We start from the raw sequence: 26,287 nt of genomic DNA, 5'->3' as shown, positions 1-26,287 counted from the left end.
ACCAGGCGATTTATTAATCCTTCCCTCCATGAGTTTCCATTGTTACGTCAGATTAGACGGTGACTTTATTTGCTGAAGATGCTGATTTCTATCATTATTAGTCAGACATTTTGGCAGCTTTTTTTAACCCTCGTTTTTTTTTTTCTTTTCCCTTTTCTACAGCATCATCAATGGTTTCGCATTACCGTTAAAAGCTGAACATAAACAGTTCCTGATGAAAGTCCTGATTCCCATGCACACGGCGAGAGGCCTGGCGTTATTCCACGCACAGGTGACACATGGGCGCTGCTGCGATCGCATCACTCACTGTGTGTTTTGCACTTTTGCACGTTTTAAAGGGTTGTTTCAAAAATCCATAGGGCAGGGGGCAACCTATTGATCGCTGGGACTTGTAGTGTACTGAGCTCTGCAGAGGAGGTGTTCATTCTCTGCTTCCACTCCAATCATCGTCTGATGGAAATAGCCATTATTTTATTCTGCTTTCTTTGGCAGTGCCATAGAGAATGAATGGGCACTCGCACCTCCGCTTCATTCAAGAGGTCCCAGCGATCGGACCCCCATCGATCAGTAACGCTTTATCGTTTCATTTACCCTATAGCAGGGGTTTGCAACTTTTATCACTCCAACTGTTGTTAAGCTACAACGTCCAGCATCAATGAATGCTGGGAAATGTAGTTATACAACATCCGGAGTGTTGGAAGTTGCTGATCCCGGCCCTATAGCATCATTGCAGCCAATCATCCCTTCCTGCACTGCCATCATCTGATAAGACCCGCCCCCGAGGAGCCGGCTTCTTAGAATCAGGTTATTCAAGTGGGATCTTTTTTTGCTAAACAAAGCTTTTGGGTTCGTCCACTTCCACATTTGGAGGCGAGCACTGGCTAGTGAAGTCACGTCTTCTCATGTCCTGGCAGGTATATATAGAAGTCACATCGCTTCTGAAACAGAAGTGAATGGGGTTGGAACAATCCTCTTAAAGCGTCCAACCGTTTTGAAAAAATATATATTTTTTTGTTAGAAAACCACACATTTAGGAAATTAATTGGAAAAATATTGCAGAAAATGTTCAAATTGCTTCTCTCCAGCGCCCCCCACAGGGCTTTCCATCTGATGTACAAACATTGTGAGTGACTCTTGGCCTCCAAGTGTATTAAGGAAAGTCAATGAAACCGACTGATTCCAGCAGAACCAATTATAATTATTATTATTCCACAATAATAATAGAGGATCGCCCCTTTAAATGAAACATTGCTTATAATATTACCTTTTTTTTTAAATGTCTCTACAGCTGGCTTATTGTGTTGTCCAGTTTTTGGAAAAGGATACCACCCTGACCGAGCCTGTAAGTATTGTATTATACCTTTCCTTTGTGCCAGGGTCCTCCTTTTTGGGCAGACGACCTCCAGCTTTGTTGTAATTTCTGCTTTATTAGAAGGCTTGTGGATGACCATCATGGCTGCTGTAAAGGCTTATTCTTTTCCATCTTCAGGAGCACACGGCTCCCCTGCCTCCGGGCTTCCTGCTTGGAGGGGGAGATGTGTGCTACTGATCATGGACTGTTAGTACGAGCAGCATGGTAATGCCGTTGGCCCAAACTGCGCACTCTCCAATGCTGCGAGCAAAGTCAACCTGTGTAGTGTCTGAGGAGCAAAGGGCCACTGATCCAGAGCAGCGCTTACAAGCTCTATAGCAAAGAGCTTGTAAACTCTACGGTCCTTGATTGCACCAATGACCGATAAATACCCTGGGCACTGAGCAGTGCACTATTTTAGCATTGGTCTCAATGGATGCAAAAAAAAAAGTATTTATTTTTAATTAAATCTTTGGGACAATCATTTGCAGCCGTATCAGATGCAAAAAAAAAAGCGTTTGAACATTTGCATTGAAATCTTACGACGGACTTCAGCATTTTGCATCCCCTGCTGGAGCAATCGGATGTGAACTTCCAGAGCGGTCAATTAAGCTGAAAGCCAAAAAATCGTTCCAGAGATTGTAGTACGAGGGGGCGACCGCGGAGATTTGAAATCAGCAGGACTAATAATAATAATAGCCGGGACGTGCACATGGGTGTGCGGCGTGTAGGGCGATCTGTTCCGGGAAAGGTCTGCGCTATTATATGGCATAAACGTGAAAAACAAAGAGCGGTGCAAACATCGGCCGCACAGCCCTAATGGCTGCAAGTAGCGAGCAGCGAAATCTGGAAGTAATCTGTCTGTTGTATGAGATCCACTAATAGTAATAATGGCGGACGGTGTCTTTGTCATCTTGGCAAACACTTCTAAAGAGCGTGATTCAGGTTTTTGTCTTTTTTTTTTTTTTTTTTTTTCTTATGGAATGCCTAGACTTTTTTTCTTCTTCTTTCTTTTGCACCAAATTCCTCAAAATTAGAGAATTTTACACAATAGAAAAGAATATTTCTATTATACCTTTAATCATTTTTGCTACTTAAAATTCTGCTGTAGTATAATGTCATAACATCCCTGACATGGATGAACAGCGTATGTGAAATCCGTCCGCTGTAATGGTGTATTCTGAGATTAATTAGACAATTCTGGATGCTGAACAGTAAGGTGTTAAATAATGGATCTTTAAAACATAGATTTCCCAAATTAGACATTGTGTCTGGTAGATGTGGCTCACATGCCTGACCCCCGAGAGAAATGCAGAACCGTTTAATGGTTACATCAATGAAAAGAAGTCCATGCTGATAAAATCGTGGCCATACTGGTAGACACACTGGCTTTACCTTCAGCAACCAGTGCCAGGCAGCTGCTGTAAAGGCTGATAAAATAATGGGATGCATCAAAACAAGACTCCATGAACATGACAGCAAAATCAGGCACTGGTGGCGTTCACTTATCTTGTTCTGGCAGATACCTATTTTTCCAATATAGTGACGCTAGGGACCCCCGAAAGGATTCTGCGGGGGTAGGGGGGTCGCCATCTTGGATCAGGTAACGCACGGCTATTATGCACAAGGCAGGACAGCCCAGGAGCACAGGTCATGATGGGCATGTGACGACCATTTCTATTTCTGCTTGTTTTACTTGCAGGTTATTAGGGGGTTGTTGAAGTTTTGGCCCAAAACCTGTAGCCAGAAAGAGGTAAGTAGCCGTTTTCTATTCTTAATGGACAAAGATAAAAAACAAACAAACAATGTCTTACATATCTAGCAAGATACTCCCTTAGACAGGAGACCTGAGAAGAGCAGGCTGCTGGCCTTCATTGGGCCTTCTTAAAGGGAATGTCATGTCATCTGTAGGACCTACCCGAAGTGTAAGCCGTCAATACTGTAAAATCATTTGGATACTGTTGTATTTTTTTTTTTTTTTTTTCTGTAACATTTGGTACCATTTTAGGTGAAGAAGATGGCCTCCTGTTACTTAGCGGCTGTGCTTTGTGCTTTATTACAGGTGATGTTCTTGGGTGAAATAGAGGAAATCCTGGACGTCATCGAGCCGACGCAGTTTAAAAAAATTCAAGAACCTTTATTTAAGCAGATATCGAGATGCGTGTCCAGCTCTCATTTTCAGGTGGGCAATTCGGCGTCCCCCATAGTTACTGTTGTATTCTGCAGTCACATTCCATGGATCAGGTGACGGATAGCGATCATTGATTGATAACAGCCAGAAGCTGCACCGGCGCCCCCACCATATTCCAGTCATTGCACTGGTGGCCTGATCTTTTCAGAATACACCTGATCACTTTTTTAGGCCTATTGACATGGCAAGACTTTTACTAAAGCGACCACCCATCGACTACGTACAAGGTGCTTGTTTATGACCCGTCTGCATGGGCCGAGAAAGCTGCATTGTGACAGAACGGTCATTAAAGGGTTTTCTCTGGTGTTTCATTGGAAACCGTGGTGCTCCGCAGAGGCGTGTGCCAGAAAAAGTGCTGTCTGCAGCATTACTAGAGCGTTGGTGCACATGTCAAATCAGCTTGCCATTCAAATGGGGCTCCATTCTCTGGATCCATGGGGGTCCGACAACTGGGACCCCCCATTATGGCTAGGTAATAACTTTTCAAGATTGGGGGGGAACATTTAATTTCACTGTGCATGTTGTCGGCAGCACATCCCCTTTTTATATGTGAAGATGTGCTGCCGAAAAAGATAATTTTACAGCATGAACCATCCCTATCAGTGCAAGAAAGCACAACCTTTTTTTTTTTTTTTTTCTTTAACCTGCTAACAGGTGGCATGTTTACACAGGCTGATGATCGGGAATGAGCACTCGTCTGCCCACTTTTACCAATGGTTGCACGGTGGCCTATGTATATATTGTATGCGTCCATCATGTCAGGACCTTACCTGCACATTTGCCAAACGTAAAGTGACACATTGTGAGCAGACACTACAGGTCCCAGCATGTTGTGACAGCCCATGAGATGCATGACATACTGGGGGTTGTAGTCTCGGTGGTAGAGCTCAGGATGCGGACTGCCTTGGCGGAGTGTTACGTGCTGACCGTTACACCCGGGTTCTCGCGCAGGTGGCGGAGCGGGCCCTCTACTTCTGGAACAACGAGTATATCCTCAGCCTGATCGAGGAGAACATTGAGAAGGTTCTTCCCATCATGTTTGGTAGCTTGTACAAAATATCCAAAGAACACTGGAACCCGTGAGTATAGAGAAATGTCGCGTATCGCCCCATCTTGTAAGGGTAGCCGGATGGGTCAGTGTAAAAAAGCAAAGACTGAGACCTGATCTGCAGAAGAAGAACGTGATCTAATGCCCATCACTGTGATAAGGGGAGGTGTGGGGAAAAAATTAATGACTTTCCTATAGCTACCGGCAGAATTGCGAGTTCAGCTCTGAGGTTTAGTACTGCTTATAAGTCAGGGTAAGTGACACATAGTATCTGATATTAGGGGTATTCGATCATATCCACAAATGTCTGATGGATGAGGGTCCCTCATAACCTCATCCAAGTGGAGAACTACCGCAGAGGTGGGTTCACACGTCTCCATACACTACTATGGGAGTCATGGAGTCTGCTTGCCCCTGTTTTCCAGTTGGGTGCTGGGTTTCGGCCCAGATCTATCACACCTTCATGCCTAATCTCTATAGGGGACTTTTTTCCATCAGTTCACTAAATATCGAACATCCAAAATAGTTATCGCCAAGCGAGACTTGGAAATGTGATCGTCTGTATCGCCGTCTGATAGGGGGTGAAGCTGACGGCTCTGCCTCTTATTTCATATCCCCTCCAGGACAATTGTCGCCCTGGTATACAACGTGCTGAAAACATTAATGGAAATGAATGGGAAACTCTTCGATGAGCTCACAAGCTCCTATAAAGCAGAACGTCAAAGGTACGACTTATACGTTAATGTTCCGCAGCTTCTCTTTGTGACATGCCCAATTTATTATTTTTAGTTACCCGCTAATAATCCACTTTACATTGAACACAATAGTACAACTATATGAGAAGTACCGGTATTTATTCACATGTGGATAACATTGTTGGTACCTTTTGGTAAAGTAAGTAAAACCCACGAATACTGAATTACTAAATATCAACTAATAAAAATCGGACTTTGCTTGTGAATTGTTGTGCTACAAAAAAAATTAAAACAAAATAATAACAATGGCCTAAACAAAAATGGTTTCCCTAGAGAAGACTGAAAATAATTTGTACCGTAAGAACATGTTAAACTAAGGTGTGTCTTGTACATCGCGTATTTGGAAGGTGAAAAGTAGTCACTGTGCTGTTTGGGATCATGGTGTGTAGTACCCTGAAGATAGACCAAAGAAGGTGAAGGCGAGAGTGTTCTCAGGATATTAGAAAGAAAATTATAGACAGACATGTTAAAGGCCGTAAGAAAATCTCCGAACAGCCTGACGTTCCTGTTACTATAGTTGCACATATATGGGACTGTAACCGACCTCCAAGGACTTGGGAAAACTGATGACAAAATGAAGAGATGGATAATACAGTTGATAGCCAAAGAGCCCAGAACAACTTCCAGAGAGATCAGCGGTGACCTCCAAAAGCAAGGTCCATCAGTGTCCGGTCGCACCGTCCATCGCTGTCTTGGCCAAAGTGGACATCATGGATGACAATCGAGGAGGAAACCACTGTTGTAAGCAAATCACAAAAAAAGCTAGACTGGAAATTGCCAAAATGCATATTGACAAGCTAGAAAACTTCTGGGAGCACGTTCTTTGGACTGAGGAGACGACACTGGAGCTTTTTGGCATCACATCAACTCTATGTTCCCAGACGCAAAAATGAATCCTACAAAGGAAAGAACCTTGTACCTATTGTGAACATGGAGGAGGCTCAGGATGTTTGGTGGCTGCTTTCCTGCATTTTGCACATGGGGTCTTGTATCTGTGCAGGGTGCAATGAAATCTCAGGACTATCGAGGCATTCTGGAGCCAAATGTGCTGCCAAGTGTCGGAAATATCCGACTGAGTCGCAGGTCTCAGATCCTCCAATAGGATGATGACCCAAAACACAGCAACGTCCAAGAATGGCTGAGAGCATTAGATCTAAACCTTACTGAGCATCTGTGGAAGAAGCGGAGACCTGCCGTCCGGTGAAGGCGTCTTCACACCTGAGACACAAGGAGCAGTTTGCTCACAAGGAGTCGTCCAAAATACCTGTGGACGGGGGCGGATGTTTCACTGAGAGTTACAGGAATCGTTTGTTTACAACGATTGTCTAAAAAAGGTCGTGCAACAAAATATGAAGCTAAAGGAACCAAAAGGTACCAACAGTTTTGTCCATGAGTGTTTGTACATGTCCTGGTGATGGATACGGGGGGCTCTGTGTCCTGGCGATGGATACGGGGGGCTCTGTGTCCTGGCGATGGATGCGGGGGCTCTGTGTCCTGGCGATGGATATGGGGGGCTCTGTGTCCTGGCGATGGATACGGGGGGCTCTGTGTCCTGGTGATGGATGCGGGGGGCTCGGTCTCCTGGCGATGGATGCGGGGGGCTCTGTGTCCTGGCGATGGATGCGGGGGCTCTGTGTCCTGGCGATGGATACGGGGGGCTCTGTGTCCTGGCGATGGATACGGGGGGCTCTGTGTCCTGGCGATGGATACGGGGGGCTCTGTGTCCTGGCGATGGATACGGGGGGCTCTGTGTCCTGGCGATGGATGCGGGGGGCTCTGTGTCCTGGCGATGGATACGGGGGGGGGGGGGGGCTCTGTGTCCTGGTGATGGATATGGGGGGGCTCTGTGTATTGGTGATGGATGCGGGGGCTCTGTCTCTTGGTGATGGATGCGGGGGCTCGGTGTCGTGGTGATGGATATGGGGGGGGGGCTCGGTGTCGTGGTGATGGATATGGGGAATCTGTGTCTTGGCGATGGATTCGGGGGTTCTGTGTCCTGGCGATGGATGCGGGGGGCTCTGTGTCCTGGTGATGGATGCGGGGGGCTCTGTGTCCTGGTGATGGATGCGGGGGGCTCTGTGTCCTGGTGATGGATACGGGGGGCTCTGTGTCCTGGTGATGGATACGGGGGGCTCTGTGTCCTGGCGATGGATACGGGGGGCTCTGTGTCCTGGCGATGGATACGGGGGGCTCTGTGTCCTGGTGATGGATTCGGGGGTTCTGTTTCCTGGTGATGGATGCGGGGGGCTCGGTCTCCTGGCGATGGATGCGGGGGGCTCTGTGTCCTGGCGATGGATACGGGGGGCTCTGTGTCCTGGCGATGGATACGGGGGGGGGGGGGCTCTGTGTCCTGGTGATGGATATGGGGGGGCTCTGTGTATTGGTGATGGATGCGGGGGCTCTGTCTTGGTGATGGATGCGGGGGGCTCTGTGTCCTGGCGATGGATACGGGGGGGGGGGGGGGGCTCTGTGTCCTGGTGATGGATACGGGGGGCTCTGTGTCCTGGTGATGGATACGGGGGGCTCTGTGTCCTGGCGATGGATACGGGGGGCTCTGTGTCCTGGCGATGGATACGGGGGGCTCTGTGTCCTGGTGATGGATTCGGGGGTTCTGTTTCCTGGTGATGGATGCGGGGGGCTCGGTCTCCTGGCGATGGATGCGGGGGGCTCTGTGTCCTGGCGATGGATACAGGGGGCTCTGTGTCCTGGCGATGGATACGGGGGGGGGGGGCTCTGTGTCCTGGTGATGGATATGGGGGGGCTCTGTGTATTGGTGATGGATGCGGGGGCTCTGTCTTGGTGATGGATGCGGGGGGCTCTGTGTCCTGGCGATGGATACGGGGGGGGGGGGCTCTGTGTCCTGGTGATGGATATGGGGGGGCTCTGTGTATTGGTGATGGATGCGGGGGCTCTGTCTTGGTGATGGATGCGGGGGCTCTGTGTCTTGGTGATGGATGCGGGGGCTCGGTGTCCTGGCGATGGATGCGGGGGCTCTGTGTCTTGGTGATGGATGCGGGGGCTCTGTCTTGGTGATGGATGCGGGGGCTCGGTGTCCTGGCGATGGATGCGGGGGCTCTGTGTCTTGGTGATGAATGCGGGGGCTCGGGGTCGTGGTGATGGATATGGGGGGGGGGCTCGGTGTCGTGGCGATGGATATGGGGAATCTGTGTCTTGGCGATGGATGCGGGGGGCTCTGTGTCCTGGTGATGGATGCGGGGGGCTCTGTGTCCTGGTGATGGATGCGGGGGGCTCTGTGTCTTGGTGATGAATGCGGGGGCTCGGGGTCGTGGTGATGGATGCGGGGGGCTCTGTGTCCTGGTGATGGATGCGGGGGGCTCTGTGTCCTGGCGATGGATACGGGGGGCTCTGTGTCCTGGCGATGGATGCGGGGGTTCTGTGTCCTGGCGATGGACGCGGGGGGCTCTGTGTCCTGGTGATGGATGCGGGGGGCTCTGTGTCCTGGTGATGGATGCGGGGGGCTCTGTGTCCTGGCGATGGATACGAGGGGCTCTGTGTCCTGGCGATAAGTTGCAATGAAAATAATTATAAAACGTATTCTTCGTTGTCCAGGGAGAAGAAGAAGGAGCTGGAGCGGGAGGAGTTGTGGAGACGGCTGGATGACCTGCAGCTGAAGAAGGCCCTGGCAGAGCAGCAGAACAGTGCTTTCAATGTACAGAATAATAAAAGTGCCAAATAGACCACATGATGTCCACCTCTGCCCCATAGGCATACTTTTGTATATTTTTTTTTCTGTTTTTTTTTTTTTGTTTGTTTGTTTTCCCCTCTAAATTGTAAAATAAAAGCCAATATTTTTTTTTTCTCCCAATCCTGAGAATTGCTCGGGGGGCCAGCGATACATTGCGGGGCAACTTGTTGCTGAGCTCTCGGACAGCGGGCGCCTTACCCCAGCTCTGTTACAGGATTATAGCAATGATCATGGGGGAGGAGAATATTACTTTTTTTTCTTTTTATAACCTTTTCATCTGAGTGCGGTAATTCTGGGGGTGGTGAGAATTATGACTTGAATTCTTTAATATTATATATATATATATATATTTTTTGATTGTGTTGCACATAGGTTGTATTAGTCTGCTATGTACATTTTTTTTTTTTTTCTTGGCATTTTTACACGTGTCTATCTCTGTTTGGAGGTTCTTAAAGCGCACCCGTCGCTAATGTATGGACAGAACCGGTATTCATGAAAAATGCAGCTGGGAATTGGTGCCGTGACTTCATTTATGGTTTGCAGAACCCGTCATAGATGCCATTTATCCCCATGCCTGGCGCACGTCATTGTCACTACAGCTCTTGGCACTACTGCAGTTACTTTCTTAACTAAACGACCCATCAAAAGCAAATTTCTTTTTTTTAATGGTCGTTTCCTTGCCGTCTCCTCCCAGGGTTAAGAGATGGACATGGAGGAGCCTTGCCATGCATCTACGTTGTAGTTGTCACCTATGCAAATCATTCCAATGAGTATTAGACAATGTTGAGTGAGTGGCAGGAAAGTATTAGTGACGTGGATGTCTGTTGTGGCGTTGACCACGTCTTCCCAGTCTTCCCAGTGTTCCCATAATGAGAATGTCTGTGTGAGCCGGAGATCAGCCGTGCAAAGCTTCAGATCTCCTACGAATCACAAGAAAAGCTCCCAAGCCTGGGGCCTAAAATGTCCCATCATCTGAGGACCTCTCTTAGTAAGGACTACCCTTTTTTTTTTTTTTTTTTTTTTTAACTTCTAAAGTAGTTGTCCTGGACTTGAACAACATGGCCACTTTCTTCATAAAAAGGCGCCTCCACCTGTGTCTGGTTTTGCAGTTTAACTCCATGAATGAAATTTTATTGCAATCCCACCTGCAACCTATGGACAGGTGTGGTGCTGTTTATGGAAGACGGCAGCCATTTTTATTTATTTTTAAGCATGTCCGCCCTGCTGAGATCTACCACTATTCTACAATGTAGAGAGAGAGAGGGAGAGCTACATTCCGCCATCTGGATTACAATGTGAACGCCGCCCTGCTGAGCACGGTCCATCTTACGATGACTCTTATTTCTGTGGTCTGTTCTGTTCTTTCCGAAGCTCGGGGTCCATTAAACGCTACTACCTGTGTGCCAGACGGGAGCAATGCTGTGTCCGGCCTGTGTAGGGATCAGTGAGTGATCATTTACAAGGACTAGTCAGGCCATGCACGTCTACTCCAGGGGAAAAAGCGAGAAAACCCTTCCCTATCGCTGTGAATATTGGCTAAGGGCCCATTTACACGATGCAGTAATCTGCACAATGGATGGATGTTCCCAATCATTGTCCTGTGGGAAAGAAAGAAAAGTCAGACGATCACACGAGCGAATACTTGTCAGTAGATCACAGCTTGTACGTGGAGAGATTGTGGTTGTCAATAGCACATGCTGCCGATAATGATGAAACTGATCGCTCACTTGATCATCCGTATAATAATGTGTGATCCCCGTTCAATCATCCACATAATAATGTGTGATCCCCGCTCAATCATTCACATAATAATGTGTGATCCCCGCTCAATCATCCACATAATAATGTGTGATCCCCGCTCAATCATCCACATAATAATGTGTGATCCCCGCTCAATCATCCACATAATAATGTGTGATCGCTCACTTCATTCGTATAATGTGTGATCGCTCACTTGATTATCTGTATAGCAATGTGTGATCGCTCGCTCGATCTTCTGCATACTAATGTGTGATCACTCGATCATCCGCATACTAATGTGCGATCGCTTGCTCGATCATCCGCATACTAATGTGTGATCACTCGATCATCCGCATACTAATGTGTGATCGCTCGCTCGATCTGCATAATTATGTTCACTCACTTGATCATCCGTACAATGTGTGATCACTCGATCGATCATCCGCTTAATAATGTGTGATCGCTCGATCTTCTGCATACTAATGTGTGATCACTCTCTCGATCATCCGCTTACTAATGTGTGATTGCTCGCTCGATCTTCTGCATAATTATGATCACTCACTTGATCATCCGTACAATGTGTGATCACTCATTCAATCATCCGTATGTGTGATCGGTCGATCATCCGCATACTAATGTGTAATCGCTCACGTGATCATTTGTATAATGTATGATCACTTGCTCGATCATCTGCATAATTATGATCACTCACTTGATCATCCACATAATGTGTGATTGCTCGCTCGATTATCCACATACTAATGTGTCATCGCTCGCTTGACCAGCAGCATATTATTTTGTGATCGCTCGCTCATTCACTAGAATCAGATCAATCATGCGGATGATCGGGTGTTCATTTGCTACCGATGGTGAAGCATAGAGCGCTTATCTGTCCATGTGAATGGGTCTTTACTCAGTTGAGGCTAAACGGGTGAGCGCCTGACCTATTCCCAGACCAAAGTTTTTGCAAAAAGTCCAACTCTGTCCACTCCCTTCCATCCCGGATACTCTAGAGCAGAGGTCCCCAACTCCAGTCCTCAAGGCCCACCAACAGGTCATGTTTTCAGGATTTCCTTAGTCTTGCCCAGGTAATAATTGCATCACCTGTGCAATGCAAAGGAAATCCTGAAAACATGACCTGTTGGTGGGCCTTGAGGACTGGAGTTGGGGAACACTGGTCTAGAGTATCTGATCCCCCCCATAGATGAACTAAGGCCAGGCTTACCCCCCTATGGCCGTATACTGAACCCCAACCATAACTGCTGCATACACCTCTACAAAAATACAAATTTCTCCCAACCAGGGACCTGCAATAACTAAAACCTTAATTCAGGGAGATTTATTTTCAGGTTACGGCTACTTTTAATGTAAGAAAATAAAAAGAATATAAAAAATTATGCCTAAGAGGACGTTTCATCGGACTAATACAGGGGTATTTGTAGTTTTTGGATTAGATTTATTTTTTTTTTTAATTCAATTTTTTTTCTTTTTAATAAATAAAATTGTATTTATCTTATTTTAAAGAGCTCTTAAGATCCAGAAATGAAGGATTCCATCCATTTCCCCAGGTTTTTGTCTCTGGATGACTATTTTCATACTAGAATGATATATTCAATGACGAATACAGTATATTATATATTTCTATTTTTTAAATCTTCATGTAACATTTTCCTGGTAAATAAAAAAACAAACAAACCAGAATTTATATTAGAGAAAGCGTTAGTCTCTGATCGTACCCAGCCAGATTACCTGTGATGGCAGCAGAACCTGATTGTTTGCCGTTTCTTAACTTTTGGACCGAAACGCGTTGAGGCAAAGCGCGGGGTCTCGTGATGAGGTATTGGAATGTGAATCTAGGAGTTCTCCTGCTGTACAATGATTACTGTCTGTCCTCCATCTTGTAGGCTTTAGATAATGATGATGCCTTGTATTATGTAACAGAAACGCAGTATTTCTCAAATATAAAACTGAATGCATTGAACGACCTTCTCTTGTATTTCTCTAGAAGTTCCATTCCAATCACTTGCGGTTATGTGGAATTCTGTTTTGTAAATTTTAAAGGCAGTCACCCGGGGGGAACATCATTTAATAAACTCTCTATGTTTGTAAATATTGCGGTGTGTTATCCATCATATTCTCTATGCGCAAAAGTATGTGCCCCCCGCAACATTACACCGACAGCTTTTCTCGCCTCCCATTCTACATCCGTACGTGTTACTATGGAGTCTTTTTAGGCACAATAATCTTCTACAAAATTGTGAAAGTGTTGTGTATATTTATATATATTTTTCTCCTTTGCCTCATTGGGGGACACAGGCCGTGGGTGTATGCTGCTGCTGCCACTAGGAGGCGACACTAAGTGATGCAAAGAAAGTTCTCTCCTCCCCTGCAGTATACACCCTCCTGCTGGCTCTCAGCTAACCAGTTCTTGCTTAGTGTCTGTAGGAGGCACATGGGTCTGTTTCGGACCCCAGCTTATCCTCTAGTCCCCCTCAGTGGACTTTGTCACTGACCACAATCCATGGTTCTCTGACCAAGAGATTGAATCCCTCCGTGCACCCTCTGTGGCTCGGAGTGCTCGCAGGACCAATATACATGGTCCCAATCCTACATGGGAGCCGTCGGCTAGCAGGGGCCGCAAGTATTCTAGAAACGTGCAGGCGTCTAGAAACATACAGGCATCTAGAAAACGGAAGTTTTCGTTTCCTGCTCCCTCACCAATGATTTGAGGACAACAAGGCTCTGATTATGGATCGGATATTCCCTAGGACCTGGACTTGCCAGAGCTTCAGAAAAGGATGGACTCGCCTATTTATACCATCTCGGTACATTGACGAAGACGCTGGTTCTGCTCTAGATTACGCAGTGTACCTCATAAGGAGACTAAACTCCCACGTAGAGCATTTGCCATTCAGTTCGGATGAGCGATTCACTGGACAGAAGCCTCTACGTCGGATGTCATGCCTCGCCTGATTTTTAAGGGCGACGTGTCCTTTAACCCTGCTGTTCTGTTCGGTCTGGGGAGACCTATTTTGAACTTTGGTATTTTTTGGGGTGTTCAAGATGCGGTTCTGAAACTTGTGGTTGATTGACTTAAATGAGGATGGGTCGGTCGGCCACGGGTTTCAGAGCCGCATCTTGAATATTTTAAAGAATATTGAAGTTCAAAGTCGGTCATTTTTGACCAACAGAACAGCAGGGTTAAAGGGCACCGATCTCTCTACACCATCAACAGACGAGCACACGGAGTGTTTCCTCTTCTGTATCCAGGCCTAACGCCAGACAACCTGTCCTCTCCACCCGGAGACCTGAATTCTTTGGATGTACAGAGGCACCCCTTTTTGGCGTACGAGCACCCCCCTCTGCATCACCACTATTTAGCGGATGATACAAGAAGGCGGACAATTCCTCTCCACTTCCCTGTTAAGAGGTTGCTGGATCGAGGGTTCCTAGTTTTTATCTCTGCACCGTCAAAAGAGAGCGGCGATGGCAAGAGACTATGACCTGCTGGATGCAGCCGCACATTCTGCCACGGGGCAGATTAACCGGGTAGAACCGCCTGTGGTATACCTACCAGTATCCCTACCCGAGGGGTCATCAATTAAAAATACCACGGACTGTCAGATAGCAAATCTGGTTCGTTCCGTCTTGCGGCTTTGGGTTCAGAGCTCTATCCTCCCTAGCCGCCGCATGGATTGCTAGAGCAATGGTCTCCTGGCTGGAGACCTTAACTACTTTGATTCGCACCAGTAACAACTGGCCAGTCAAATCTTTTGAGCAAGAGACTGACTAAGGATTGTATAAGGATTGTCCAGCACAGTCTAGATCTAAGGGATCTTGGTTCCAAACAGGGGAACGAAAAGTAAGACCGACCCTGGACCTCAAACTTCTAACAACCTTTGACATGGTCCTCCTTCTTCGGATGGAGTTACTCCGCTCAGCCATTACTCAGCCAGAAAAAGGTGCAGCTTCCGGCATCCATTGACATTCGGGATGCTTATCCTCTTCAAAAATTCCTTCGCCTTTCCATTCGTGAACAGCATTTTCAAGTCACAACCTTGTCCTTCAGCCTTGCTTCCGCACCCAGAGAGTTCGCAAGGGTCATGGCAGATGTCATGTTTCTCTTGCACCCTAGAGGCGTGCTCGTCCTGCCCTGTTTGGTCGACTTTCTAGCCGCCCTTCCAGGACTACGCTGAGTCGTCTATATCACTTGCGATACCCTCTCTCACCTGGGCTGGCAGCTACACTTAGACAAGTTCTCCTCATTTCCAGCCCAGCGGATATCTTTTTTGAGGATGATCCTGCACACTTCCAGAAGGATGGTAGTTCTCCCTCGAGACAAGGTCATAGCCCTTCAACAGGGAGCTCGCGTACTTGATTACTCACCCCCTCATTTCATTTGATTTGCTAGGAGAGTTCTGAGTAAAAAATGGTGACGACAATGGAAGCGGTTTCCTTCGCTCCGCTCGTTTTCAGCAAGTCAGACTTTCAGACGATAGTCTGAGCTCCTTCATCCAGGGCCTTTCTCCCGGTTCAATGGTTATTAGTAACTACCAATGCCAGTCTTCTTCTCCCTATCTTTGGTCTGGAGATCCGAACGGTAGTCCTACAGCAGGTCCACTGCCTTCTGGTGGGTCACCCTAACCGAATTCAATTGGATAATGCCACGGCGGTGCCATACGTCAATCATCTAGCAGGTACCCACGGTCAGGCGCCATGACCGAGGTACCTCACATTCTCTGATAGGCCGAGATCTATCATTCAGTGATCTCGGCAGTACATATCCCAGGAGTAGAACTCTGGACGGCAAACAAATTCAGCCATCAGGGTTCCACCTCAAGTCAGTGGGAACTTCACCCCGAGGTCTTCCATCACATCTGCCTTTACTGGAGCTCTCCAGTTGTAGGTCGGATGACGTCCAGACTGAATGCCAATGTACTCAAGTTCGTGGTTTGGCCTCGAGATCCAAGAGCCATCGCTCTCTATGCTCTGGTTCTGCCGTGGTACCAGTTTCCATCTCTCCCCTTCTGCTACTTCCGAAAGCCTTTCGGAAGCAAAAAGGGGCCCCATTGATCCTCCGAGATCCGCACTGACCACGGCAGTTTTTGTTTGCGGAGCTAGTATCTTCCCGCCTTATCGCAGCAAAACTGCAAGTAGGGACTTTCTCACAAGCAGTTTTCTCATATAGTTCTTCCCTATCGCATACCGTTAGATCATTGGGACCTTAATGGTCCTAGGAATCTTACAGTAGACTCCTTTTCATCTGGGCAGACTTTACTATCAGGGAAGGTCGCCCTTTTTTCTCTGCGATATCCTCACTCTGACAAGTCTTTGGAGCTAGCAGCTCTGCTCTTTCAGACTTTTTTCCCTTATTACCTTCAAGGCAAGGTTGTCCTCACGCCATCCCCATCCCTTGTTACCAAGGTGGTACTATATTACCACTGTTATGAGGGCATAGTTCTTCCCTCATCTTTTGGCACCAGTCCACAAAATGGAATGAGTTCCCTATATTCTGGACGAAGTGAGTGCTCTGAGTAGGAACCTCTCGAGGACGGCATCCTTCCGACGGTTGGACGCTTTAGTTGGGCTTCCTGACGTTTTCAGGAAGGGTTTAGCCGTTTCATCGGCCATGATAATATGGTGGATTTGTTTCACCATCCAGGAGTCCTTCCGTGCTAGATGTCAGCCTATCTCCCTGTCTATCGAGGGTTTTAGGCACCAGGCATCGGCAAAGCACGCCTGCAAGCTTGCGGATTCGTCCAGTCCGCATGCATTTTGGAAGCACTATGATTCCCACACTTCCACAGCGGTAAGTCTGGGCAGGCGGACTCTGCAGGCCGCGGTGGCACACTTGGAAGTAGTGGTTACACAGGGCCTGATCTGATGTTGTCCCCACCCAGGGACTGCTTTGGGATGTCCCACGGTCTGTGTTCACCAATGAGGCGAAGGAGAAATAGGGATTTTTGTGTACTCACTGTAAAATACTTTTCTCCGAGTCATTCATTGGGGTACACAGCTCCCACCCTGTTATTAACCTATGCTTGTTTTTTATAATAGGACATGCTATACTCTCATATGTATATATATGACATGCTATGCGCTCATGTTATTGAACGCCTACTGCTTTTGCACCGAACTGGTTAGCCAGCAGGAGGGTGTATACTGCAGGGGAGGAGCTAACTTTCTTTGTATCACTTAGTGTCCGCCTCCTAGTGGCAGCAGCATACACCAATGGTCTGTGTCCCCCAATGAATGGCTCGGAGAAAAGGATTTTACGGTGAGTACACAAAAATCCCTATTTTTGCCCCTTTGTCGAAAAGAGCATTTGTGAGGTCAAACCCTGATGTTGGTCCCACAATCTCTGATCTAGTTCATCCCAAAGGTGTTGGATGGGGTTGAGGTCCGGGCTCTGTACGGCTACCAAATTTCTCCATCCTGGTCTGTATTGACCTTTTGCCCTGGGCACAGTCATGAGGAACAGAAAAGGGCTTTCCTGAAACCGTTCTCACGAAGCTACAATTTTCCAGTAGTGATGGCTTTACACCACTTCATCCGATGCTCGGCGTTGTGCTTGGTGACGTAAGGCTGCATGCAGCTGCTCAGCCATGAAGCTCCCGGCGGGGGCGCATTGTTTGTGCTGATGATTATACCAGAGGAGGTCTGGACTCTGCAGTTATGGAGTCAGCAGAACGTTGGTGATTTTTCTGCCCTCTGCTCCTCTGTAAGTGGTGACCCCGCTATATAAAGTTACGGGGGGATCTCCACTTTGTAGCTGAGTTGCTGTGGTTGCTTCCACTTCTCAATGATATCACTCACAGTTGGTGGAGGAAGAAATGTAATGGACAAACTTGTTACCCTGGTGGCTCCTACTACAAGACGGCGCTGGTATCACTGAGCTCTGCACCACCGACGGGTCTGTCACGTTAGTAAAGGCAGATGGCATGGTGGGGGGGATGGAAGTTATACACCAGGGGGCAAAGAGTCCAGATGTTCATAGACTCACTCACCACCTCTCCTGAAACGAGTGTCCGTGCCTTGGTGATCTGCATCTGATTACTTTCTCAAGGATGGAACACGGCTGGTTAAGTGCAACCAGTTCGCATAAAATTCTACACACAAAGGACAGAACTTCCTTTAATTTCCTGCTTTCATCTGATCCTTGTTATCACATATTACAATTAAAACAGAAAAGTGTATTAAAGGGAACCTGTCACACTATCGCTGCATTCTGTCAAGGTGGCTCTTTTAGTTGGGGTCCCGGCCAACGCTGCAATATTCGTTTTTAGAATGACTTTCCGACCTGTAGTTTGTCCGGGGGGCATTTCTTTTCCCCCCTGCCACAAACGCCTCCCAGCCATCACTCAGGGCCTCCGGGCGCCGCCTCCACTTCCTTCATTAACGTTCCTGGCACTTTTTTTTTTTTTTTTTTCGGGCATGCGCAGTTTGCGCTGCCCTTCGACTCCCATTACATTATGGGAGCATACAGCGCAGGTGCCGGGGACGTTAATGAAGGAAGTGGAGGCGGCGCCCGGAGGCCCTGAGTGATGGCTGGGAGGCGTTTGTGTCAGGGGGGAAAAGACATGCGCCCCCCTGACAAACTACAGGTCGGAAAGGCAAATTCTAAAAACGAATATTGCAGCGTTGGCAGGGACCCCCTGCATTAGTGCTGCACAAGGTGGCTCTTTTAGTTAGAAACGCGTGGGGGGAAATGACAGGTTCCCTTTAATCTTCAATAGTACCAGGAGATCAGCCGGATTCACTTCTCCCCCTCATCTCTTCCTGACTCTGTAAGAGCAGCTGCAGCAGGAGCCTCTCCCCTCTCGGTAGTAGGAGGGGACTAGTCATTTGATTGGCTTACTTCAGTAGCTAAACCAGCCCAGGTCTTTGGCACTGCTGATACAGACAGGAGGGGGCAGACTTAACTATGGATTCAACCAGCCCCCTTTACGTACAAGCAGTGGTGATTGGACCAACGCTAAAAAGGAGCTGCCGGGCAGGAGGGCATTGAAATTGGGGCACATTTCGGGCTCCCTCACATCAGCGTATATAATCCATCTTTGGAAACTAGAAGCCGTGAAAAGACTCAAAAGATTGAACATATGAACCGCGGGTTGTTTATACGTAGAAAAAAAAAAAAGTTTGCACAAAGCCTTAGAGGTTTCCCTATCAGATTGGCAGCCCTGGTGCATGATGAAGGGAAAATGGAGGAGAAAACGTGGCTGATCGCTCTCCACCTCAAATCTGCAGTACACGTCCCGGAATCACTTCATTGGGAATCAGGTTGGGATCATACGAGGGTGAGAAAATTGTATTTCATCCAGAAAAAATACCAATTTTTCTATCCGTGTGGTGCGTGATTTGTCAGCTTTTCACACCCATATATACATTTTCGACACCATTGAAAATGCAGAAAATGTCCAAGCAGTTTCCACACACTATTTGCAAAAGATCTTTTTAAAGCAGATTTTTTTTTTTCCTCGCATCTGGAAGGAATTACTGTAATTTTATTTTTATCTGGACCTGGTCCTTTTTAAAAAAAAAAAAAAAAAAAAAAAAGTTCTCATATGAAGTTATCCTTTTCCCTTCCATTGGTCTCTGTGCTGTCCGTTTGTGATGGGATAAGGTCCTAGCTGAGAAAGTTCGTGTCCTTAACGAGTATCTTCGGCGTGCTTGAAAAAAAAAAAATGTTCGAGTCCCCGCGGCTTCATGTCTCGTGGATGTTCGACAGCTGCAACACATGCAGGGATTGGCTAACAAACAGGAAATCAGAAGTGTTGCAGCTGTTGAACAGCCATAGACATTAAGCCGCGGGGACGCGAACATTTAACATTTAGCTGAAAATACTCGTTTAGGACACAAGCTTTCTCGGATAACACCTTAACCAAACCTGCTCGCTCGTCACTACTGTCCGTGTAATATCCGGTAGTCTGAACGAGGCCGGTAGTCTGAACGCTTTAAATTCCAAATATTCCTCACAAATCGGCAACCTATAACTCCGTAGACCTCTCTACACCCGGTAATACAGGTTTTTAATCATAGAAACGTCTGTAATCATAAAAACAAACACTGGCCCCGATTCATCAAACATTAATTACCAGAATTCTGCAGTAAAACAGTTTTGAAATTTTTGCGACTTCTGGGTTCTACGTCGCCCCTGAACACACGAGGCTGTAAGTTGTCCAGGTTGGGAGACCTGCGGTCAGTTTGGGTTTTTACGGTCTGTATACGGACTTTGAAATACGTCCCATCTGAACCCGGTCTTCAAAGGGTGAAATTTGTGAGTTTGCAGCAGAAATGGATGTTTTGGGTTCCAAATCCACAGCGCCGGTCAATTTGCAAAGACTTTGCTTCATTGGGTTTGTGTGCAATTTTCTAAACGCCGTCATAATTTTGCTACTGTACGGTTCACTGGACTTTCCTAACAAAAAGCCCGGATTAAAACTGCTCTCTGTTATTGAACAGCTGATTTGATATGAAGATCATTCACAAAAGAGGTTCTACAGCATCTGAGGTTGTATTATTCCATTGTAGCATAAAGCACTGCAGCTTTTTCTTATACCTTATGTTACACTCCTACATTGAAATTCTAACACCAAGAAGTAGTTGTGGAAATCACCGGATGATCGAAAAATTATCTGCAAATTATGAAGAAAAAAAATGGAAATATTTTAAGAAAAATTCAATTTATTCAGTCTAAAGTATGAACAAAATACGCAGAAATCCCAGTACTTCCAGCCTTGGCTTCTATCAATGAGGTTATTAATGGGTCTCCAAGGAGAAATCATCAAGATCCTCTGCTGGCAGCTCCTGTGTAATCACTGACCAATGACGTCTCGGATGTGGTTGATGGGAGACAAGTCCGGAGACACTGCAGCCGTGGTCGCACGTTTAGGTCACTTAGGCTGCTCACAGTAGCACGAGCAACATGTGGTCTAGTATTGTCATGGTGGAAAACATGGGACCTTTTGGAGAAATGGTGGCACCGCTGGTTTCACCAGCCAATCCGTGTAATACTGAGCTGTTGGTGCACCTGGAATGAAGACTAGAGGGTCCAGCCACCATACATTATGTCACATCATAATCCCGGGAGTAGGAGCGGAGGGATGTTCCATCGTGAAGGCATCTTCATGGTGTTGCCCACGTGGTCTACAGACCCATTGCCTATCGCCTGCTATCACTGCATCCAAGGCAAAAGCAAGACTGATCGCTGGAGGATAGAGCACCCCAGCCTTGATTGGGGTCTTCCGCTGCACCATGATAGTTTTTTGAGACTGGTGGAGTAAGGTCAATGCTACATCTTTAGCTGAATATCTGGCTCATACCACAATGTCTAAATGTTTGTGTAGACACTGACGCTTCAGGCTTAGTGTGGGACGTCTAATATCACTTGCAGTACAAAATGGATCAATCTGGGAGGCAGTGGTGTGGCCTTTTCTCCAGAGCAGCCCAGGATCTGTTTTTCAACACAATGCCAGACTGCATGGTTCTTGTGCTACTGTGAGCAGCCCGCGTGGTCTGTGCATGCTGCCATGGCTGCAGGGTCTCCAGACTTGTCTCCCATCGAGCACATCTGGGACGTTATTGGTCGGTGATTACACAGGAGCTGCCAGCAGTGGATCTTGATGATTTCTGCGCCCAAGTGCAATCAATGGCAGAACCTTCCTCAGATGGCCATTAATAACTCCAGACTGAATAAATCCAGAGGTTTTGAAAATGTTATAATTTACAGATCAGTAACCTGTTTATCCCTCCTGTAATTCCCATAATTCCATAACTTTTCCTTCTATGTTGAGGACTGTATATAGTCTGGGTAGTGTAACAAAAGGTAGATATATATATAATTTTTTCTTTTTTTTGTATAAAGTTGCTTTACCCCATGGCTGCTCCTCAGAGTCTGAATATTATGAGGATCATTGTACCATCAAACAGCAGGTACAGTAACAATGCCTCTATTGTATCCTGAGGGCAGAGTCTGACATGGTCAATATCACGTGGGCCGCACCTGATGTGACCCGACACTTTCAGCAAACAGAAAATAATTCCTTTCTCCTGACAGTCGTGAGTACTTTATACAGATTTCTGATATCAATAAAGCAGTTTTTACGATCGCTTACTTCATTTCTTTGTACAGCAATTCTGACAATTTATCTCATGGATTCAATATTTTATATTTTGTTAGATTGGACTTTTACGGACGTAGCAATATTGAATATGCTTAATTTTCTTTTTGGGTGGAGAAAAAGAGAATTTGTAGATTTGGCTTCTATATGTTTGTGTAACACCACTTTTAACCAGCAGAGGGCAGCACTGAAAATTTTGACTTTTTAGTGATTGACAACGAGCAGATGTAAGAGACCTTTATATACAATTACAACAAAATACTTATACAAGATTAGTAGATTCTCCAGCACTCAAAAATATAGTCCAAAAATATTCAGAAAATGTGGGGTGAAAACTTGAGCAATTGGGTAAAATTCCCTTTAGACCCACAATGTGAAAAGTTTATATTTTTTAGTGATTTTTTTCCCCACAGGGAAATTCATGTCCTCTTATCTGTGCACTAATTTTTCACTTCAAGGGTTATTCTAATATTCTATGCAAGGTGTCTCTTCAAAGAGGACTTGTCTCTCATCTAGCCCGATCAGATCTCATACTTTGCGCTGATGAGGGGGCAATACCCTGAAACACTGTCTGCAAATTGGGATTCCGATTTTTATCCTCAGTTATATTGCAAGGCTCGTTAAAGGGTCGACATTGACTTGTAGGCTCACTGCTTCCAATAGGTGGCGCTATATAGAGTTCTAGTCCTCTTCCTCTCTGAAGAAACAATTTGCATATTAAATTTCCCAGAAGATGATGCAAGGCCTTTAAGTCTCCACATACTATCATGTCACTCTCCACAAGGAGAAACCTTACCCCTTAGGTCTCATTTTTTTTTTTTTTATAGCAAACGGCTCCTCTGCCTCCAGGCTTCTTGGTGGCCCCTGCAGCATTGGCCGATCTAGTGATCAGAAAAGCCCTTTCAACCTCCATAATAAAAGAGCTTGTAAGCAATGAGCTGCTTGCCTAGAACACAAACCACCGCTGAAACACTGAAACAGTGGCCGGTAACCTAGGCAACAACCAATATACAATAGAGGGTCTCCTGAGACTATTGAATTTGGATCACTAGAACTGCAGCCGGCCTGTAAAATTGGGGACCATAAATCATTGATGCGTAAAAAGGTTGTAACAGTCGGATGTCCCTTAGATTAGTACATAACTTACCAGTGGGACTGGGAGCGAATTGTTAGGTCTATGACCAGGTTGAGACTTTCTATCCATAATTCCTTTGATGATTTTGCATTTAATTGGAAATAAAGCTTTAAAAAAAAATGTCCCCTTTTAAAATCCCCTTTATTGGTCTTTCCCTGTAAAAGTCCAGTGTTATCAGTCCCGCAAATAGATTTAACAGTAAATCCACAAATATCTATAAAATATAGATCTATAGGGTGCTTAAATACAATACTGTCTGTGGTGGTAGTGAACGCTCACAACGTAAGTAATGGTGCTGCCGAGAGCGACACAGGCACTGGGAAAAATAGGTTAAAGTTCTGGTAAGAATAATTCCAATAATAATTATCAAGCCAGCCACTAGGGGGAGCTCTCTGTAGTAGACATGTATACAGTTCAAAAACCTTCAGTGAGCTCCCCCTAGTGGTGGCTGCAGAATGGCAGAATTTTGAGCTTTGAGTCGTATAAAAAAACTAAAATTATATTTTCCACCACTACCAAAATCTAGATGTCTGCAAATAACTAAATTATAAATATAAGTGGTTTATATGAGGGGGGGCTGATTAAGGAATTCCCCAAAATATGAGAGTTTTTATGGAAAGAAGTCAACCAAAGTGGTAATGATCGGATATTACAGGATTACATGCCATTCATGCAGACAAGTACTACGTGGTGGCCCTGTGGCACATCCTTCAGAGCAGCAGCCGAAACTTCTCATACGTTGGGTCCCGAGTCAGGAACCCCCCTCTAAGATGCTCATACAGGCATATTAACAGTGGTTGTCCTGATAAGGTCAGTCCCTTTAAATACTCTCTGGCAGTAAATTAATCCTAGACCTTTGTATGTCCACATCTTCATAGTCTCCCTCTGTGGCGGTCCGACGCTGGAAGTAAATGTATAAAACAGTCCTATTGTTCACAGTCACGGATTATTGGGGGCACAGGCCACCCCCGGTGCTACTCCTATGTTAAAACTAAGGAAAAAAAAAAAGTTTTGGGTCCTGGCGCTGTTCCAGCAGCTCCACTAATGCCCAAGTGATAGGTGAAGGTTGTAACCAGGTGGTGAGATGTCCTGCTTCAGCTTATGTGGTTCAGCTCCCGCGCCCGCTTCTTCAGATGCCGCTTGCGGATTTTGATCATCCACTTCACGCTGAGTTTGGCGAAGTCTGCGGCTTTGAATAAAACCAGGAACACTCCGCAGAGCAGCGCGATCATGCTCCAGGGGTTGGCAGTGATGATCTGTGGGTCGACAAGACATAGATACTATTAGGCCATGTTCACACAATCCTTTTTTTAAAGCGGAACCGCCGCGATTTTGCCGCTGCGGGTCCGCAGCTGTTTTCCCATGCAGGGTACATTACAATGTACCCTATGGAAAACAGGAACTGCTGTGCCCACATTGCGGAAAATCCAGAAAAAAGCCGCGCTGAATTGCTGCGGTAAAAAAGAAGTACCATGTCACTTCTTTTTGCGGAACTGCAGCGGTTCTGCACCCATTGACCTCCATTGTGAGGTCAAACCCGCAGACGAAAAAAATATCTGCGGGTTTTCTGCAGTTTGTGGGGCAGAACCGCTGCAGCAGGAAGTGCGTGGGCGGAGTGTGGCTGCCCCCCCGTGCCCCAATCCCACCCCCCCATGCTCCGATGCCACCCCCCGTGCTCCGACGCCACCCCCCCCCCGTGCCCTAATCTCCTCCCCCCCTTATACTTACCGGGCCTCCCGGTGTCCGTCCGGCCGTCTTCTCCCTGGGCGCCGCCATCTTCGAAAATGGCGGGCGCATGCGCAGTGCGCCCGCCGAATCTGCCGGCCGGCAGATTCGTTCCAGGCACATTTTGATCACTGTGATAACCTCACAGTGATCAAAATAAAAAAAAGGTAAATGCCCCCCCCCCCTTTATCACCCCCATAGGTAGTAACAATAATAAAATTAAGAATTTTTTTTTTTCCCCCCCACTACAGTTAGAACTAGGGGTAGGGGTAGGGTTAGGGTATTTTCAGCCATTTTAACCCTAAAAAAACTTCCTAGAAAACACACAGACTCTGCAGAGAAAACTGCATAAAAAACTGCACTAAAAACCGCATCAAAAAACGCACCAAAAAAACGCACCTGCGTTTTCTGCCAAGAGCTGCGGTTTTTAGTGCAGAAAAAACAGCAGGGAAATCAGGAACGTGTGAACATGGCCTTAAAGACATTTACGGTATTTACTATGGAAATGTCAATAACGCAGAGTTTTATTTACTTTCGGACCACCCATAAACTTTAAAAATCTAGGCGCTCCGGCTCCTACTCTGCAGTGACATTCTAAAACGTCACCGCAGAGCATCGCAGTTACATGTGATCGTGTAGCTCAGCGAGCGGGGATCCAGCTGTCAGACAGGACCGAAGCCCCATAGAGAAGGCAGAGACGGTTTATTACCATCTGTGCCTTCTCCATCACTGTACACAAGCGCTGTATACATAATAGGAAGCGCTGACGGCGTCTCCTCCGCCATACGGAGCGTTATGCCATCGCTGTGAATAAGGAGGGAGCAGGGCACTACGACAGCTCTGCTGTGCAGCCGGTATCCTGGGTCTCTTCCCCTGTAACTCGTTGCCAATATACCAGCCACAGTTACAAGGGAAATAAGATGAAAATTAAAATATTTCAATATTTAAATTCTCCCAAAGGTCTTTTATGACCTTATAGGAGGGAACAATGTGTAATATAAATGAAAAATAAGTTATCAAGTGAAAAACAAAATGAATAAAAAAGCAACTATCAATCCATTCCGCTGTACTAGCCCTGCCTCCCACCTGGGAAAAAAAAAAAAGGACAGTGACACGAAAATGAAACCCCATCTATCACAAAAAAGAAAAAAAAAAATACTTGAATAGCTGATCAAAAAGTGTATTTTTTTTACAGCTCTTTAAACTACATGTACAAATGACCCCTGAAAATTTGCTGGGTCAGAAATGGGGGTAAACGCCCCGGTCTTGAACAGGTTAAAGTAGATTTTTGATCACTGACATCTGCGATATTATGATCGATCATAGAATATTAATGATTACGTCTCACATTCCACATATATGTGATCAAGTGTCACTGCTCTACTGACACCAGAGCGCTGACACGTGCCGGGGACAACATGTGCCAGCAGCGCGGGATTATCATGTACATTCTGGGATGGCGCCATTATTCGGTCTGGTGTTTCTTCCTTGTTGATATTGGATTTAAAAAAAGACA

General features: G+C 46.3%; 2 protein-coding genes across 7 annotated transcripts in view; one reads left to right on the top strand and one right to left on the bottom strand.

The window, feature by feature from the left end:
- PPP2R5A (protein phosphatase 2 regulatory subunit B'alpha) overlaps positions 1–9,171 on the top strand; it is an 80,515-nt gene extending 71,344 nt beyond the window's left edge. Inside the window, exons 7-13 of the mRNA XM_069768532.1 lie at positions 163–271; positions 1,289–1,342; positions 3,054–3,104; positions 3,414–3,533; positions 4,494–4,621; positions 5,214–5,315; positions 8,916–9,171. Of these exons, the coding sequence (XP_069624633.1) occupies positions 163–271; positions 1,289–1,342; positions 3,054–3,104; positions 3,414–3,533; positions 4,494–4,621; positions 5,214–5,315; positions 8,916–9,042 (691 nt within the window). The 3' untranslated portion in view covers positions 9,043–9,171. The remainder of the gene's footprint in view (positions 1–162; positions 272–1,288; positions 1,343–3,053; positions 3,105–3,413; positions 3,534–4,493; positions 4,622–5,213; positions 5,316–8,915) is intronic.
- Positions 9,172–23,168: 13,997 nt separating this feature from the next.
- The window catches only part of PACC1 (proton activated chloride channel 1), a 28,715-nt gene continuing 25,596 nt past the window's right edge, over positions 23,169–26,287 (bottom strand). For all 6 annotated transcript variants that reach the window (XR_011321899.1, XM_069768529.1, XM_069768527.1 and 3 more), the window contains one exon: positions 23,169–24,302. Coding sequence is in view for 5 of the 6 variants with exons in the window: in XM_069768529.1 (XP_069624630.1) it covers positions 24,141–24,302 (162 nt within the window). In the remaining variant the exon portion in view is untranslated. The remainder of the gene's footprint in view (positions 24,303–26,287) is intronic.

The sequence above is a fragment of the Ranitomeya imitator genome, chromosome 5 (genome assembly GCF_032444005.1).
Source record: "Ranitomeya imitator isolate aRanImi1 chromosome 5, aRanImi1.pri, whole genome shotgun sequence".
Taxonomy (NCBI): domain Eukaryota; kingdom Metazoa; phylum Chordata; class Amphibia; order Anura; family Dendrobatidae; genus Ranitomeya; species Ranitomeya imitator.
Note: the sequence above shows the minus strand (reverse complement) of the source record. Positions and strands in the feature narration are given on the sequence as shown.